Source organism: Aulostomus chinensis, chromosome 4, assembly GCF_037954235.1.
Source record: "Aulostomus chinensis isolate RoL2024-O1b breed Wild chromosome 4, RoL_Achi_v1.0, whole genome shotgun sequence".
Lineage (NCBI taxonomy): Eukaryota > Metazoa > Chordata > Actinopteri > Syngnathiformes > Aulostomidae > Aulostomus > Aulostomus chinensis.
Window position 1 is genome coordinate 8,731,274 of NC_141323.1, and position 14,018 is coordinate 8,745,291.

Sequence of the window (14,018 nt, forward strand, 5' to 3'; positions counted from 1 at the left end):
CAACGTTCAGGTTCTCCCCAGCAAGCAGGAATGGAAGGAACTCCCAGCTTTTAGTCAAACTGAACGACCTCGCTTTGACAGACGTGGGTATCCATGAGGCGGGTTTACTACAAAGTCATAACATGATGCAGTTGTCAATCAATTGAATGGCTTCGTCTCTGACGTGTTTCCCATGATGGAGGCGTGGCAGCATCTGAGCCCGAGGGTGGAGACGCAACCTGAGGAAGGATTTCAGGCTGGACTGGAAGAAGAGGAGTTCCAGGCTTGAATCTTGCACGTGGTTTTTGTAATATTGTGAACCATAATTGTTGGAAACCTTGTAGCTGCTCAAGGATCACTTCTACCAACTCAGGCCACAGCTGGACAACAGCGGCGGAAGGCCGTAACACCCGGGACCGACCTCCGTTCTGACAGGACGGTTCGGTGTTTTCGGATTCCGCCGCTGTTAAGGAGCCTGAAGCTTCCACTGGCGCCGGGGGCGTTGGAACAACTTCCCCGTAATACTGGAACTTGTTCTGCCAGTACCGAATCAGAATCAGTGATCAATCCCAATGTTCGACCACTCGGGTGGGTTCCTTCCGAGTGCGACTCGTCGGGGTCGTGAGGAGGAGAAGCCTCGATATTGAGTTTCCGTTTCATGTCTTCTTTTCTCTTCAACTACCGTAATAACGGTAATAGTTGCGGACAGTGGCATTTCTGCGGTACGTCTCAGTTAAATGTTAATGAGTCGGAAATTCAAGTAATATTTAGAACCGGATGTTAATGAAGCGGAAAATGACGGCGACGGCAACCGACCCTCGGGTGCGGGTTTCGCGAGTACATTTGTCTTGGCGCTGCTTTACTCAGTGTTACGGTATGCGAGATAGGCCGGTGATGGTCACGTGACCAGAAACAGCGGAAGGATAGGACCTGGCCTCAGAGAGAAGGGTGAGGAAATAAACAACACGAAAAGACCCGTTTTCTTGTAAAAATCGGAGGGTATTCCTGCGCCGTCACTGGTTCTCCGCTCGACGTGCTGGCGACCGGACCGGTACTCGGCTCTGTGTGACGGGTAGCCTGGTAGCCTGTTAGCATGAGGGAAGCGGCTCGACAGCCATCCTGGGAGCATAAATACCTGAACAGAATAGTCGCCTCTGTCGGAGACGGTCGCTGAGAGCAGCGCGAGACGACCGGGGACGCGCGCCGAGCGGTGCGGGATGTTAGCGGACGTCGGAGGCGGAGAACCTGCGAGTCTGACCGAGGCACGACGGAGGCAACCGGGGTGCCGTTCCGGTTCATAAACACGATTGAAACGGTTGATGGCGATTCAGATTTTTGTTGTTGAGGCCTGAAGGGAATTTCCCACGGTGACGTCACGACTCTGCAATTGACAGAAGGGTTATGGACGCCGCAAATGTCCCTGAAGGTGCAAGGAACTCGCGCCCACGAGAGAACAGGAGGTCAATAATTCTGTTTCCGTCTGGACGTCTCAGTTTGACGGCTTTGACATCAAAGGGTCAGGAAGATCGTTTGATCAGAGACGTCAATCATCTTTAGTCGTACACACGTGTGTGCACATATACATATATGTACACATTTATATATATACTCACAATTATACATCATATATAAGTGAGTATATACATTTATATATATGAGTATATGTTTTTACATACATATGTGTGTGTGTATATACACACACACATATGTATATGTTTCAATTATCAATGATTATCAATCACATGAGGAAGTAATGGATTACTTGTGTGTGTGGATTGTAACTGGGTGATTGACAGGTGTGTTCAGGATCACGTGAAGCCATCAGGATGCAGAGCACCACCAACTACCTGTGGCTGATCTCAGATCTGCTGGGTCAGGGCGCTACAGCCAATGTTTACCGCGGACGACACAAGGTGAGACGGGAGGTCAGAGGTCCCTGCCTCGTGTGACGACAACACACACACACACACACACACACACACACACACACACACACACAGGAGAGGGACGTTCCAGAGGGAACAGCAGGGCTGAATCAGACGGCTGTTCACCCTGGAACTTAACTAACCAACTTCCTGCCTGCTCGTTCTGACTGATCATTCACGCAGCCTGTTGCCATGGTTACGTTGGTGATCATCCAGAAGAATTGTTCGTTGATGTAATTCCACTGAAAGGGTTTTTCCAGATGTCAATGATGTCGCTGCTGTCCAGTGAGAACATTCTGAGTGAAGAGGAAGTGGCAGAAGCCCGTCCACCAAACCCGCTTCGCTCTGCTTGTGTTTCCACAGAAAACGGGCGATCTGTACGCCGTCAAAGTCTTCAACAACCTGAGCTTCCTGAGGCCACTGGATGTCCAGATGAGAGAGTTCGAGGTTCTGAAGAAACTTAACCATAAGAACATCGTTAAGCTGTTCGCCGTGGAGGAGGAGGTCAGTGCTGGGGGGCGGGGTTAAACTTGTCCAAATGGTGACGGAGCATTTGCAGAGAGCCAATCATGCACAGATGTCTGAGTGAGTGAGGTCACACATGGTGTCTCGATGAGTCTTCCGTGATCGCGTGTCTCTGATCTCCCCCCTCCATGTCACCATGAGCACACGCGTGACGTCTGTTTGCCATCACAAAATCAGCTGATGGGCGAGCCACATAGATTTTTGTAGAGAGAGAAAGTTGCACCTTCATCAGTTTGAAACTAAAGGCAGCAGACAGAAATCCAAAAGGACTCGGTCCCTTGGCGAGCTCCGCCCTCAGTGTTGACATTGTGATGACACGCAACTGTTGGTGCTTCTCTGTGGTTCTGCTTCAACACACCGCATCAGCTGATGGGGTGTGTTGTTATTCAGCCGGAGGTCCATCAGAGATGAATGGAGATGTGTCTCACCCTCCTCTCCCTCAGTCCAACACCCGTCACAAGGTCCTGGTGATGGAGTACTGTCCCTGCGGGAGTCTCTACACTGTGCTGGAGGAGTCGTCCAACGCTTATGGACTTCCTGAGGATGAATTCCTCATCGTCCTGCACGATGTCGGTGAGACCCCTCACACACAGAGACGAGACTGGACGACTCAACATGACTCAGCATGACTCAGCATGAGTCTGTGACCAGAAAGCAACACACCCACTGGGAGGGAAAGTCTCTTCTTGTCCATCGTCCCCAGAGACAGACAAAGAGATAATGAACTTCTCCAGGGAGCTGAGACCCAGGCTAGTTAGCTTAGCACAGTGACTGGTAGTGGGTGGGAAGTGTTAGCGTAGCTCCATCTCTGCCTGCATTAATATCAGGAGGGTTGTGTGTAACCTTGGTGATGAATATCAGTTTAACATGAGGAGACGTTGTAGTGGTAGAATCAGACACGTAGCCGGAACTACTTTCCTGTACTTAACTAGCCTGGACCTTAGCTAGCTGATGCTAACACTTCTCAACCACTACCAGCCATCGGGCTAATCTAATTAGCCTGGACCTGAGCTAGCTGATGCTAACACTTCCCACCCACTAACAGCCATTGGGCTAAGCTAACTAGCATGGACCTGAACTAGCTGAGGCTAAAACTTCCCACCCACTACCAGCCTATGGGCTAAGCTAACTAGCCTGGACCTGAGCTAGCTGAGGCTAAAACTTCCCACCCACTACCAGCCTATGGGCTAAGCTAACTAGCATGGACCTGAACTAGCTGATACTAACACTACCCACCCACTAACAGCCTATGGGCGAAGCTAACTAGCCTGGACCTGAGCTAGCTGAGGCTAAAACTTCCCACCCACTACCAGCCTATGGGCTAAGCTAGCTAGCCTGGACCTGAGCTAGCTGATGCTAAAACTCCCCACCCACTACCAGCCTATGGGCTAAGCTAGCTAGCCTGGGTCTCAGCTCTGGGGACGATGGAAGCTAAGAGACTAAAAGTGGGCGTTCTTCTAAGTTCCAAGCTGTTGTGGTGAAAGTCCTTCTGCAATCACGAGCTCATGTTGACGTGCTGCTCTCTTATTGGCTGCCGATAGTGGCAGGTATGAACCACCTGAGGGAGTACGGCATCGTCCACCGAGACATCAAACCTGGAAACATCATGCGGGTGATCGGAGAGGACGGACGCTCCGTCTACAAGCTTACAGACTTTGGTGCTGCCCGAGAGCTGGAAGACGACGAGCAGTTTGTGTCTCTGTATGGCACTGAAGAATATCTGGTGAGGAGGCGTTCACTGCCACCGCTGTTGTCTGTAATAAAAAGCTGATGACATCATCGGGACAGTTGTCATGTTGTAAAAGCCTCTCTGTGTGAGCAGCACCCGGACATGTATGAGCGCGCTGTGTTGAGGAAGGACCACCAGAAGAAGTACGGTGCCACTGTGGACCTGTGGAGCATCGGCGTTACCTTCTACCATGCCGCCACCGGCAGCCTCCCCTTCAGGCCGTTCGAGGGGCCACGCAGGAACAAGGAAGTGATGTGAGTGGTGTTGCTGTCACGATTGTGGTGAGATGGCAAACAGTTTAATCCAGCAACACGATGCTCTCGCAGGTATAAAATCATCACGGAGAAACCTTCGGGGACGATCTCAGGTCACCAGAAGTGTGAGAACGGGAAGATCGAGTGGAGCACTGAGATGCCGGTGTCCTGCAGTCTGTCCAAGTAAGTCCAGACGGTCGCACCTTCTGAACCTGCATCCAGGGGTCTCAAACTAGAGTACGTGGAATGTTGAAGGGTCTTTTTGGGAGCTGACTTCTGTCTGAAGTTGAGTCACTCTATCACGTGTTTTATTAGAGCCCCGCCCATTTATCAGTCTATAAATGATGCGTCATATCAGCTAAAAAGTTTTTATCGCTTGTCGTGATGAACCCTGGTGTGACGTAGCGTGTCCAGCAGGGGGCACTCTGCTGTCGGTTCTGCAGGGTCTTGGTCAGCAGGAGACGAGAAGTGACCGTACCAATGCTTCCTACGTTGGTCTGTGTTTAAGTGTGTGAACCCGTTCCTCGTTCTCCAGTGAAGAAGCTCATTTGTTGAAGTCATTAACCTTCGACCTGTGGCGGACCCATCGGTCCAGTTTCAGCCCTGCCAGTCCCTCCAGTGGCTGGCAGCTACGCCACAACAAAATAACAGACATTGACTTCATCAAATACCAATGAGCAGCTCAAAGTCCGCCAGTCCTGTCTCATGGGTTCTTGTGTCTTCAGGGGGCTGCAGAGCCTGCTGACGCCCGTGCTCGCCAACATCCTGGAGGCAGACCAGGAGAAGTGTTGGGGCTTTGACCAGTTCTTCGCTGAAACCAACGACATCCTGCATCGGACCGTCGTCTATGTCTTCAGTCTGCAGCAGGCCACGCTGCACCACGTCTACATCCACGAGTACAACACGTGAGCGCCGGCGAGCTAACGGTCACAACCATTCAGTGCTGAGTCAGCAACACATGGAGGCACTTCACAACAAGTTGCTCGACTTCAGATACACACAGGTGGTTCCAGCAGAGTCCAGGGCCAACATCCAAGGTCTCTGCCCAGAAGAGGGCTGGCCTGACACCAGCTAAGATCCTGCAGGATCCTCAGACCCCCAGGGGCCTGTTTCAGAAAGCAGGTTGGGGGGGGGGGGGGTGTCTGAGTCCTCTGCTTCATGAAGGCATTTCATGCAAACCTGAAAAACAGAGTTCAGGCCCCGGAGCTGAAGCCCCTGAATGATTCTGAATGATTCTGACTGAGTTTCAGACATTGAAGCTGATCCTCATATTTCACCTGCATGAAAACCCAGTTCAGCTTCAGCACCGCTGCGCTGGTACCACCTGTCAGTCAGAACTGAGATCCGTGCTGAACCGACAGAAAGGTTCCCACTGACACAGGGACTCAGCAGCTGCTTGCTCTCACTCCAATCCTCTCTCTCTCCTTCGCTGCTCCTCGCTTCCCCCTAAAATGAGTTCCTACTGGCCGCAGGAGCGCCAGGATCTCTGGTTCAGAGGAGGGAGGTCTGCCGGGGCCTCGTAGTACCGGGGCTCCGTTCATGTGGGCTTTGAACTCAGAGGGAACCTAGTCAGAGTTGATGAAAGAACTCAGACCAGCTGATCTGAGACCAGAACCTAGAGTTTCCATCAGAGGGTGAATCAGCTCACAGTTCAGGGCCGGACTCCGAGGAGGTGGGGCCTCCTTCCTGGAACGGGCCCCTGGCTTCTGGTAGAGGAATGCAAGTGATGCTAGCTTAGCTACTAACAACTGAATCATTTGACTTCCTGTTAGATTTTTTTTTCGGATTATGGCTCTCAAATCATTTCTAACAAAACCAAAGTAACAATAAAGCTTTGCTGCTGAAGCTGATCCAGGATCAGGCCGACAAGGTGTCTGATTATTACTTGTCCTGTGGACACGTCTGTGCCATCTCAGAGCAGGGCGCCGGCCACTCAACATCTGATGATCTCTCTAGATCAAATAGGTGCTGGGCTGCTCCTGTCTTCAGCTCCTGTCTTCAGCTCCTGTCTTCAGCTCGTGGCTGCTCGTGTCATATCGAGTTAACTCGTTGGTCTCAATTGCAGCTACCAGATTTAACTGATGTGTCCACAGGGCGACGCACTTCCAGGAGCTGCTGTCTCGCAGGACCAGCATCCCACTGCATAACCAGGAGCTGCTGTACGAGGGCCGCCGCCTCATCCTCGACCCTAACCGCCAAGCCAAGACCTTCCCTGAGACCTCCAGAGACAACCCCATCATGCTGGTCAGCCGCGAATCAGTCACCACCGTGGGCCTCATCTTTGAAGACCGTATGTGCCGCAGCTCACTGTTACACGTCCACCACTAAAAGACAGTTCCAGTTCTTTGATTTTGACACCTGAAAGTGCTCAGCAGTGTTTCTGTCCTCACAGCCAGTCCTCCTAAAGTCCAGCCTCGCTATGACCTGGACCTGGACGCCAGCTACGCCAAGGTACTGATGTCTCATCTTGTCTGGCTGCTGCGGTGTGTCAGCGTTACAAGATACTGATTGACGCGAGGGGTGGACGGTTGTCACACCGGTAAACCTTGATTCCTTCTGTGTCTCAGACATTTGCAGGAGATGTTGGACATCTGTGGAAAACGTCGGAGTCTCTGCTGGTGTACCAGGAGCTGGTGCGGAAAGGAGTTCGTGGTTTAATGTCAGTGGACATCAGAGTGACTGTGATGACTTGTTTAATTTCACATCAAACAACACTCCAAACCAGCAGGAGGCAGCATGTAGCAGACCATTTGGAAGGAAGGAGACGCGACCTTCCTTCCCTTGATATTTTCTGGTCAAAGTGATTCAATTAATATTTCATTTCAAGTCTGAGAAATGCTAACTTCCTTAGCATTAGCTGTGGGCGCAGCCATCAGTTCACAATCACAGCACAAGCTTGATACGCGGCCAGCTGGTCAGGACCAATGCTGCCGCACCATACAGTGACTCTGCGTTGCCTCTTCTGGAACAAAGTGGTATTACAAGATGGATTTCTCAAAAAGAATCAATTTCAGCAACTGGACTCAACTCTTGAAGTGTTTTTTACTTTCAGAGGTGAGTCCTGTTGCCTAAATTTATTCTTTATTAGAATTCCGATGACCTGGATGGCTGAGAAAATGCACAAACAGACAAGCTGCATTGATGCTGGATTATAATTCAGCCTGTAATCTCTGTAGTTGTGAGGATCATCTTCATCGTGTCTGCTCCTCCTCCTCCAGAGAGCTGATGAAGGAGGACTACAGTGAGATCCTACACAAGAAATCAGAGGTGTTCCACCTGTGTAGCTACTGCACCCAGATCCTGGAGAGGACTGAGCAGCTGTGAGTGGCACTGAGCGGCATCTCCGCCCACCTCTAGTCGTCTCCACCCACCTCTACTTGTCTCCGCCCACCTCTCGTCGTCTCCGCCCACCTCTACCCGCCTCTTGTCATCTCTTCCCACCTCTAGTCATCTCCACCCACCTCTAGTCATCTCCACCCACCTCTACCCGCCTCTTGTCATCTCTTCCCACCTCTAGTCATCTCCACCCACCTCTTCTTGTCTCCGCCCACCTCTAGTCATCTTCGCCCACCTCTACCCACCTCTAGTTGTCTCCGCCCACCTCTAGTTGTCTCCGCCCACCTCTAGTCGTCTCCGCCCACCTCTCGTCATCTCCACCCACCTCCAGTCGTCTCCGCCTACCTCTAGTCATCTCCACCCACCTCTAGTCATCTCCGCCCACCTCTAGTTGTCTCCACCCACCTCTAGTCATCTCCACCCACCTCTAGTCGTCTCCGCCCACCTCTACCCACCTCTAGTCATCTCCACCCACCTCTAGTCATCTCCGCCCACCTCTACCCACCTCTAGTTCTCTCCGCCCACCTCTACCCACCTCTAGTCATCTCCGCCCACCTCTAGTCGTCTCCGCCCGCCTCTTGTCATCTCTTCCCACCTCTAGTCATCTCCACCCACCTCTAGTCGTCTCCGCCCACCTCTAGTCGTCTCCGCCCACCTCTAGTCATCTCCGCCCACCTCTAGTCATCTCCGCCTACCTTTAGTCATCTCCGCCCACCTCTAGTCATCTCCGCCTACCTTTAGTCGTCTCCGCCCACCTCTAGTCATCTCCACCCACCTCTTCTTGTCTCCGCCCACCTCTAATCATCTCCGCCCACCTCTACCCACCTGTAGTCATCTCCACCCACCTCTAGTCATCTCCACCCACCTCTAGTCGTCTCCGCCCACCTCTAGTCATCTCCGCCCACCTCTAGTCATCTCCGCCCACCTCTAGTCGTCTCCACCCACCTCTAGTCATCTCCGCCCACCTCTAGTCGTCTCCGCCCACCTCTAGTCGTCTCCGCCCACCTCTAGTCATCTCCGCCCACCTCTAGTCATCTCCGCCCACCTCTACCCACCTCTAGTCATCTCCGCCCACCTCTACCCACCTCTAGTCGTCTCCGCCCACCTCTACCCACCTCTAGTCATCTCCGCCCACCTCTAGTCATCTCCGCCCACCTCTACCCACCTCTAGTCATCTCCGCCCACCTCTACCCACCTCTAGTTGTCTCCGCCCACCTCTACTCATCTCCGCCCACCTCTAGTCGTCTCCGCCCACCTCTACCCACCTCTAGTCATCTCCACCCACCTCTAGTCGTCTCCGCCCGCCTCTACCCACCTCTAGTTCTCTCCGCCCACATCTACCCACCTCTAGTCATCTCCGCCCACCTCTAGTCGTCTCCGCCCGCCTCTTGTCATCTCTTCCCACCTCTAGTCATCTCCACCCACCTCTTCTTGTCTCCGCCCACCTCTAGTCATCTCCGCCCACCTCTACCCACCTCTAGTCATCTCCGCCCACCTCTACCCACCTCTAGTCATCTCCGCCCACCTCTAGTCATCTCCGCCTACCTTTAGTCGTCTCCGCCCACCTCTAGTCATCTCCGCCCACCTCTAGTCGTCTCCGCCCGCCTCTTGTCATCTCTTCCCACCTCTAGTCATCTCCACCCACCTCTTCTTGTCTCCGCCCACCTCTAGTCATCTCCGCCCACCTCTACCCACCTCTAGTCATCTCCGCCCACCTCTAGTCGTCTCCGCCCGCCTCTTGTCATCTCTTCCCACCTCTAGTCATCTCCACCCACCTCTAGTCGTCTCCGCCCACCTCTAGTCGTCTCCGCCCACCTCTAGTCATCTCCGCCCACCTCTAGTCATCTCCGCCTACCTTTAGTCATCTCCGCCCACCTCTAGTCATCTCCGCCTACCTTTAGTCGTCTCCGCCCACCTCTAGTCATCTCCACCCACCTCTTCTTGTCTCCGCCCACCTCTAATCATCTCCGCCCACCTCTACCCACCTGTAGTCATCTCCACCCACCTCTAGTCATCTCCACCCACCTCTAGTCGTCTCCGCCCACCTCTAGTCATCTCCGCCCACCTCTAGTCATCTCCGCCCACCTCTAGTCGTCTCCACCCACCTCTAGTCATCTCCGCCCACCTCTAGTCGTCTCCGCCCACCTCTAGTCGTCTCCGCCCACCTCTAGTCATCTCCGCCCACCTCTAGTCATCTCCGCCCACCTCTACCCACCTCTAGTCATCTCCGCCCACCTCTACCCACCTCTAGTCGTCTCCGCCCACCTCTACCCACCTCTAGTCATCTCCGCCCACCTCTAGTCATCTCCGCCCACCTCTACCCACCTCTAGTCATCTCCGCCCACCTCTACCCACCTCTAGTTGTCTCCGCCCACCTCTACTCATCTCCGCCCACCTCTAGTCGTCTCCGCCCACCTCTACCCACCTCTAGTCATCTCCACCCACCTCTAGTCGTCTCCGCCCGCCTCTACCCACCTCTAGTTCTCTCCGCCCACATCTACCCACCTCTAGTCATCTCCGCCCACCTCTAGTCGTCTCCGCCCGCCTCTTGTCATCTCTTCCCACCTCTAGTCATCTCCACCCACCTCTTCTTGTCTCCGCCCACCTCTAGTCATCTCCGCCCACCTCTACCCACCTCTAGTCATCTCCGCCCACCTCTACCCACCTCTAGTCATCTCCGCCCACCTCTAGTCATCTCCGCCTACCTTTAGTCGTCTCCGCCCACCTCTAGTCATCTCCACCCACCTCTTCTTGTCTCCGCCCACCTCTAGTCATCTGCGCCCACCTCTACCCACCTCTAGTCATCTCTGCCCACCTCTAGTTGTCTCCGCCCACCTCTAGTTGTCTCCACCCACCTCTAGTCATCTCCACCCACCTCTAGTCGTCTCCGCCCACCTCTACCCACCTCTAGTCATCTCCACCCACCTCTAGTCATCTCCGCCCACCTCTACCCACCTCTAGTTCTCTCCGCCCACCTCTACCCACCTCTAGTCATCTCCGCCCACCTCTAGTCGTCTCCGCCCGCCTCTTGTCATCTCTTCCCACCTCTAGTCGTCTCCGCCCGCCTCTTGTCATCTCTTCCCACCTCTAGTCATCTCCACCCACCTCTTCTTGTCTCCGCCCACCTCTAGTCGTCTCCGCCCACCTCTAGTCATCTCCACCCACCTCTTCTTGTCTCCGCCCACCTCTAGTCATCTCCGCCCACCTCTACCCACCTCTAGTCATCTCCGCCCACCTCTAGTCATCTCCGCCTACCTTTAGTCGTCTCCGCCCACCTCTAGTCATCTCCACCCACCTCTTCTTGTCTCCGCCCACCTCTAGTCATCTCCGCCCACCTCTAGTCATCTGCGCCCACCTCTACCCACCTCTAGTCATCTCTGCCCACCTCTAGTTGTCTCCGCCCACCTCTAGTTGTCTCCACCCACCTCTAGTCATCTCCACCCACCTCTAGTCGTCTCCGCCCACCTCTACCCACCTCTAGTCGTCTCCGCCCACCTCTAGTCATCTGCGCCCACCTCTACCCACCTCTAGTCATCTCTGCCCACCTCTAGTTGTCTCCGCCCACCTCTAGTTGTCTCCGCCCACCTCTAGTCATCTCCACCCACCTCTAGTCGTCTCCGCCCACCTCTACCCACCTCTAGTCGTCTCCGCCCACCTCTAGTCATCTCCGCCCACCTCTTCTCCCCATCTCATCTCTGCAGGTTCGACGTGTTTGTGCAGGCCAACATGCTGTCATCAGAGTACGACGAGATCTCCGACATGCACAAGAAAGTTGTCAGAGTGAGTCCTTCGCCACCAAGCTTCTCATGTGTTTAATGTCAAGCGGTTGCTATGGTTTCATCACATGTAGCCAGCTGGTTGCTATTGTGACAGTTGTAGCAAGGAGCTTGTTGTGATGGTGTCATCACCTGATGGGTGGTTGCTATGGTGTTTGTACATCAGATCTCAGGCTCCCTGGAGCCGATCGAACGAACGGCACAAGACATCAAGAGCAAGTTCCTGTCAGGAGGCCTGTTGACTGACAGCTGGACGCAGCAAGTTGGAACACACCCTGATGACAGGAAGTGTGTGTGTGTGTGTGCGTGTGTGTATGTATATGTGTGTTTGGTCTGTGTGTCAGTGTGAGATACACTGGTGTTTGACTGTGGTCTTGTTTGTTTAGCGTGGAGAAAATCAAAGTGCTGCTGGACGCCATCACTGCCATCTACCAGCAGTTCAAGAAGGACAAAGCAGAGCGACGTGAGTTTAAATTCGTGCGTCCAGTCAGGATCCCATCACCTCAAGTGTGTGTTTGTCGTCTTTAACCTGCTGCTGACTCGTGTTCCCAAACTCAGGTCTGCCATACAATGAGGAGCAGATCCATAAGTTTGACAAGTAGGTTGAGTGGGTGTAGACCTGATGCAGCGTCCCGCCAGCTCCTCGTCTTCAGTCCTGACGTGTGCTTGTTCGTCCACAGACAGAAACTCGTCCTTCACGCCAGCAAAGCCAGGTCTTTGTTCACCGAGGAATGCGCCATGAAATACCGTCTCTTCATCTCGAAGAGCGAGGAGTGGATGAGGTAACTTGATTCCCGTCACTGTCTGCTGACTTGCTCTGAGGTTGCCTAGCGACCATGTCAACAGTGGAAGCGTATGATAATAATAAGAATACTTTAAAGTCCCATCCTGGGGAAATTCAGATGGTCTCAGCAGCATTTACAGAGAGAAGAAGAAGAAGAAAGGATGCGTTTGCGTGTGTGTGTGTCTTTGCAGGAAAGTTCATCATGTGAGGAAGCAGCTGCTCAGTCTGTCCAGTCAGCTGATCAGCATCGAGAAGGAGGTGACTATGCTAATGGAGAGGACCATCAAGGTACGCCACTGCCGCCGCTGCTTAACAAGCGCAGCGATGATTGAATGTGTGTGTTGATGACGGTGTGTCATAGCTGCAGGAGCAGCTGCCACCAAAGGTTCTTCCTCTGGTGTCCAGCGGGATGAAGCCTCAAGCCTACCTGAGTCAGAACACGCTTGTGGAGATGACGCTCGGGTGAGACTCCTTATGCTCGCGTCACATGTTCATGTTTAACACGAAGAAACAACCAATTATATCTACTGGGACACTGATGACATCATCGTTATGTGACGGGTTTTCAGGATGAAGAAGCTGAAGGAGGAGATGGAGGGAGTCGTGAAAGAACTGGCAGAGAACAACCACTTCCTGGAGAGGTGACATAGACAGGTCCAGGTGCTTTAGCCTAGCTTAGCATAAAGAGCAGCCTGCTGGCAATGCCTTTGTGCTCAGTCACCATTCACACTAACGCCCTAATTCCAGGTTTTTGTGTTCAGCTAGGCTAGCTGTTACTCTCTGATCCCAGTGTCTGTGCTAATATGGACTAACAGTGTCTCATTCCCTCCAGTCTTGGTTTTTGGGCTAAGCTAGCCGTTCCCCTAGCTTCCAGTCTTTGTGCTAAGCTAGGCTAATGGTTTATTTTGCTTTTTGCTCCCTAACTACCTAACTCTCTCAAATTGCCTCTTGAAGTGATCTTAAAACAAACATCTGAGGATGAAAAATGGTTCATTCTTCTTTCAGATTTGGCACGTTGACGCTGGACGGAGCGTTGCGAGGTTAAGGGACATCGACGGAGGAGGATGCTCAGCATCCGTCCTTTCCAGCGTCTTGTACATAATATTTGTCTTTTTGTTGTAAATAACATGCGACTGTGAGATGATGCTTTTGTATGACGCCGCTGCTGATAGTGAATGAAGACACCGTGGATACTCTGAGACCCGACGACCCTCTGGTTCCACCAACCAGAACCTCTTAATTCCCTGAAATATAATGAACGCAAATGTCGTTCTAATTCCTGCTGTTTACTGACAAACTGGTTCTGGTTTCACTGCTTGTATGAATTTGGACATTAACTGTTTTCTGGCTGATGAAGAGGTTTTTTTATGTCCTTGTCATGTGACCTCAACACCAAATTTACCATTCAGAGTGCGAAACAGTTACACTTAACGGACCTTCAAACGAGCCGCATGAACGAAGGTCCTCCTTGACGGGCCTCCACCCGAACCCAGGAACGGTCCAGTTGTTAGGCGTGGAAGTCGACTGGCTGTTGTGATGACGTCTGTTCTCAAGCTGACTAATAAAAACAAGTTTAGAGACATGCAAAGTTCGTTTTTACTTGAATTTTTCACGCATCGTGAGTGTCCCTCCCCTGTTGAAGCAAATATTTACGAGTCCATCCTGTGAGGTCGATCCATCCCGGGAGGGGAGGTAAATTGTGATCGTTTC

At 52.7% G+C, this 14,018-nt stretch overlaps 1 protein-coding gene across 6 annotated transcripts; it reads left to right on the plus strand.

Annotated features, from left to right (window-relative positions):
- Nucleotides 1–177: 177 nt before the first annotated feature.
- On the plus strand, nt 178–13,904 carry tbk1 (TANK-binding kinase 1). 6 transcript variants are annotated; one of them, XM_086201490.1, is made up of 21 exons: nt 178–273; nt 1,776–1,892; nt 2,268–2,408; nt 2,873–3,002; nt 3,971–4,152; nt 4,252–4,412; nt 4,485–4,595; nt 5,138–5,317; nt 6,506–6,702; nt 6,805–6,863; nt 6,980–7,071; nt 7,631–7,732; nt 11,450–11,528; nt 11,691–11,812; nt 11,911–11,987; nt 12,083–12,122; nt 12,205–12,306; nt 12,500–12,596; nt 12,670–12,770; nt 12,878–12,949; nt 13,314–13,904. In XM_086201490.1, exons 2-21 carry the CDS (start codon nt 1,806–1,808, stop codon nt 13,351–13,353), a joined length of 2,172 nt encoding a protein of 723 aa, XP_086057616.1. In that variant the 5' UTR covers nt 178–273; nt 1,776–1,805; the 3' UTR covers nt 13,354–13,904. The 6 variants fall into 6 exon arrangements, with proteins under 6 accessions (XP_086057616.1, XP_086057618.1, XP_086057619.1 ...); XM_086201492.1 differs by lacking the exon at nt 178–273 and adding an exon at nt 795–927 and having other exon boundaries at nt 12,878–12,968; XM_086201493.1 differs by lacking the exon at nt 178–273 and adding an exon at nt 795–927 and having other exon boundaries at nt 12,878–12,962.
- The last annotated feature ends 114 nt before the right edge of the window (nt 13,905–14,018 follow it).

Bases quoted from the DNA above. Each gene is read 5' to 3' on its own strand.
- tbk1 (XM_086201490.1), top strand. From the start codon at position 1,806: ATGCAGAGCACCACCAACTACCTGTGGCTGATCTCAGATCTGCTGGGT. The intron at 3,003-3,970 runs GTGAGACCCCTC...GGCTGCCGATAG, and splicing joins CATCGTCCTGCACGATGTCG to TGGCAGGTATGAACCACCTG. The intron at 11,988-12,082 runs GTGAGTTTAAAT...TCCCAAACTCAG, and splicing joins GAAGGACAAAGCAGAGCGAC to GTCTGCCATACAATGAGGAG.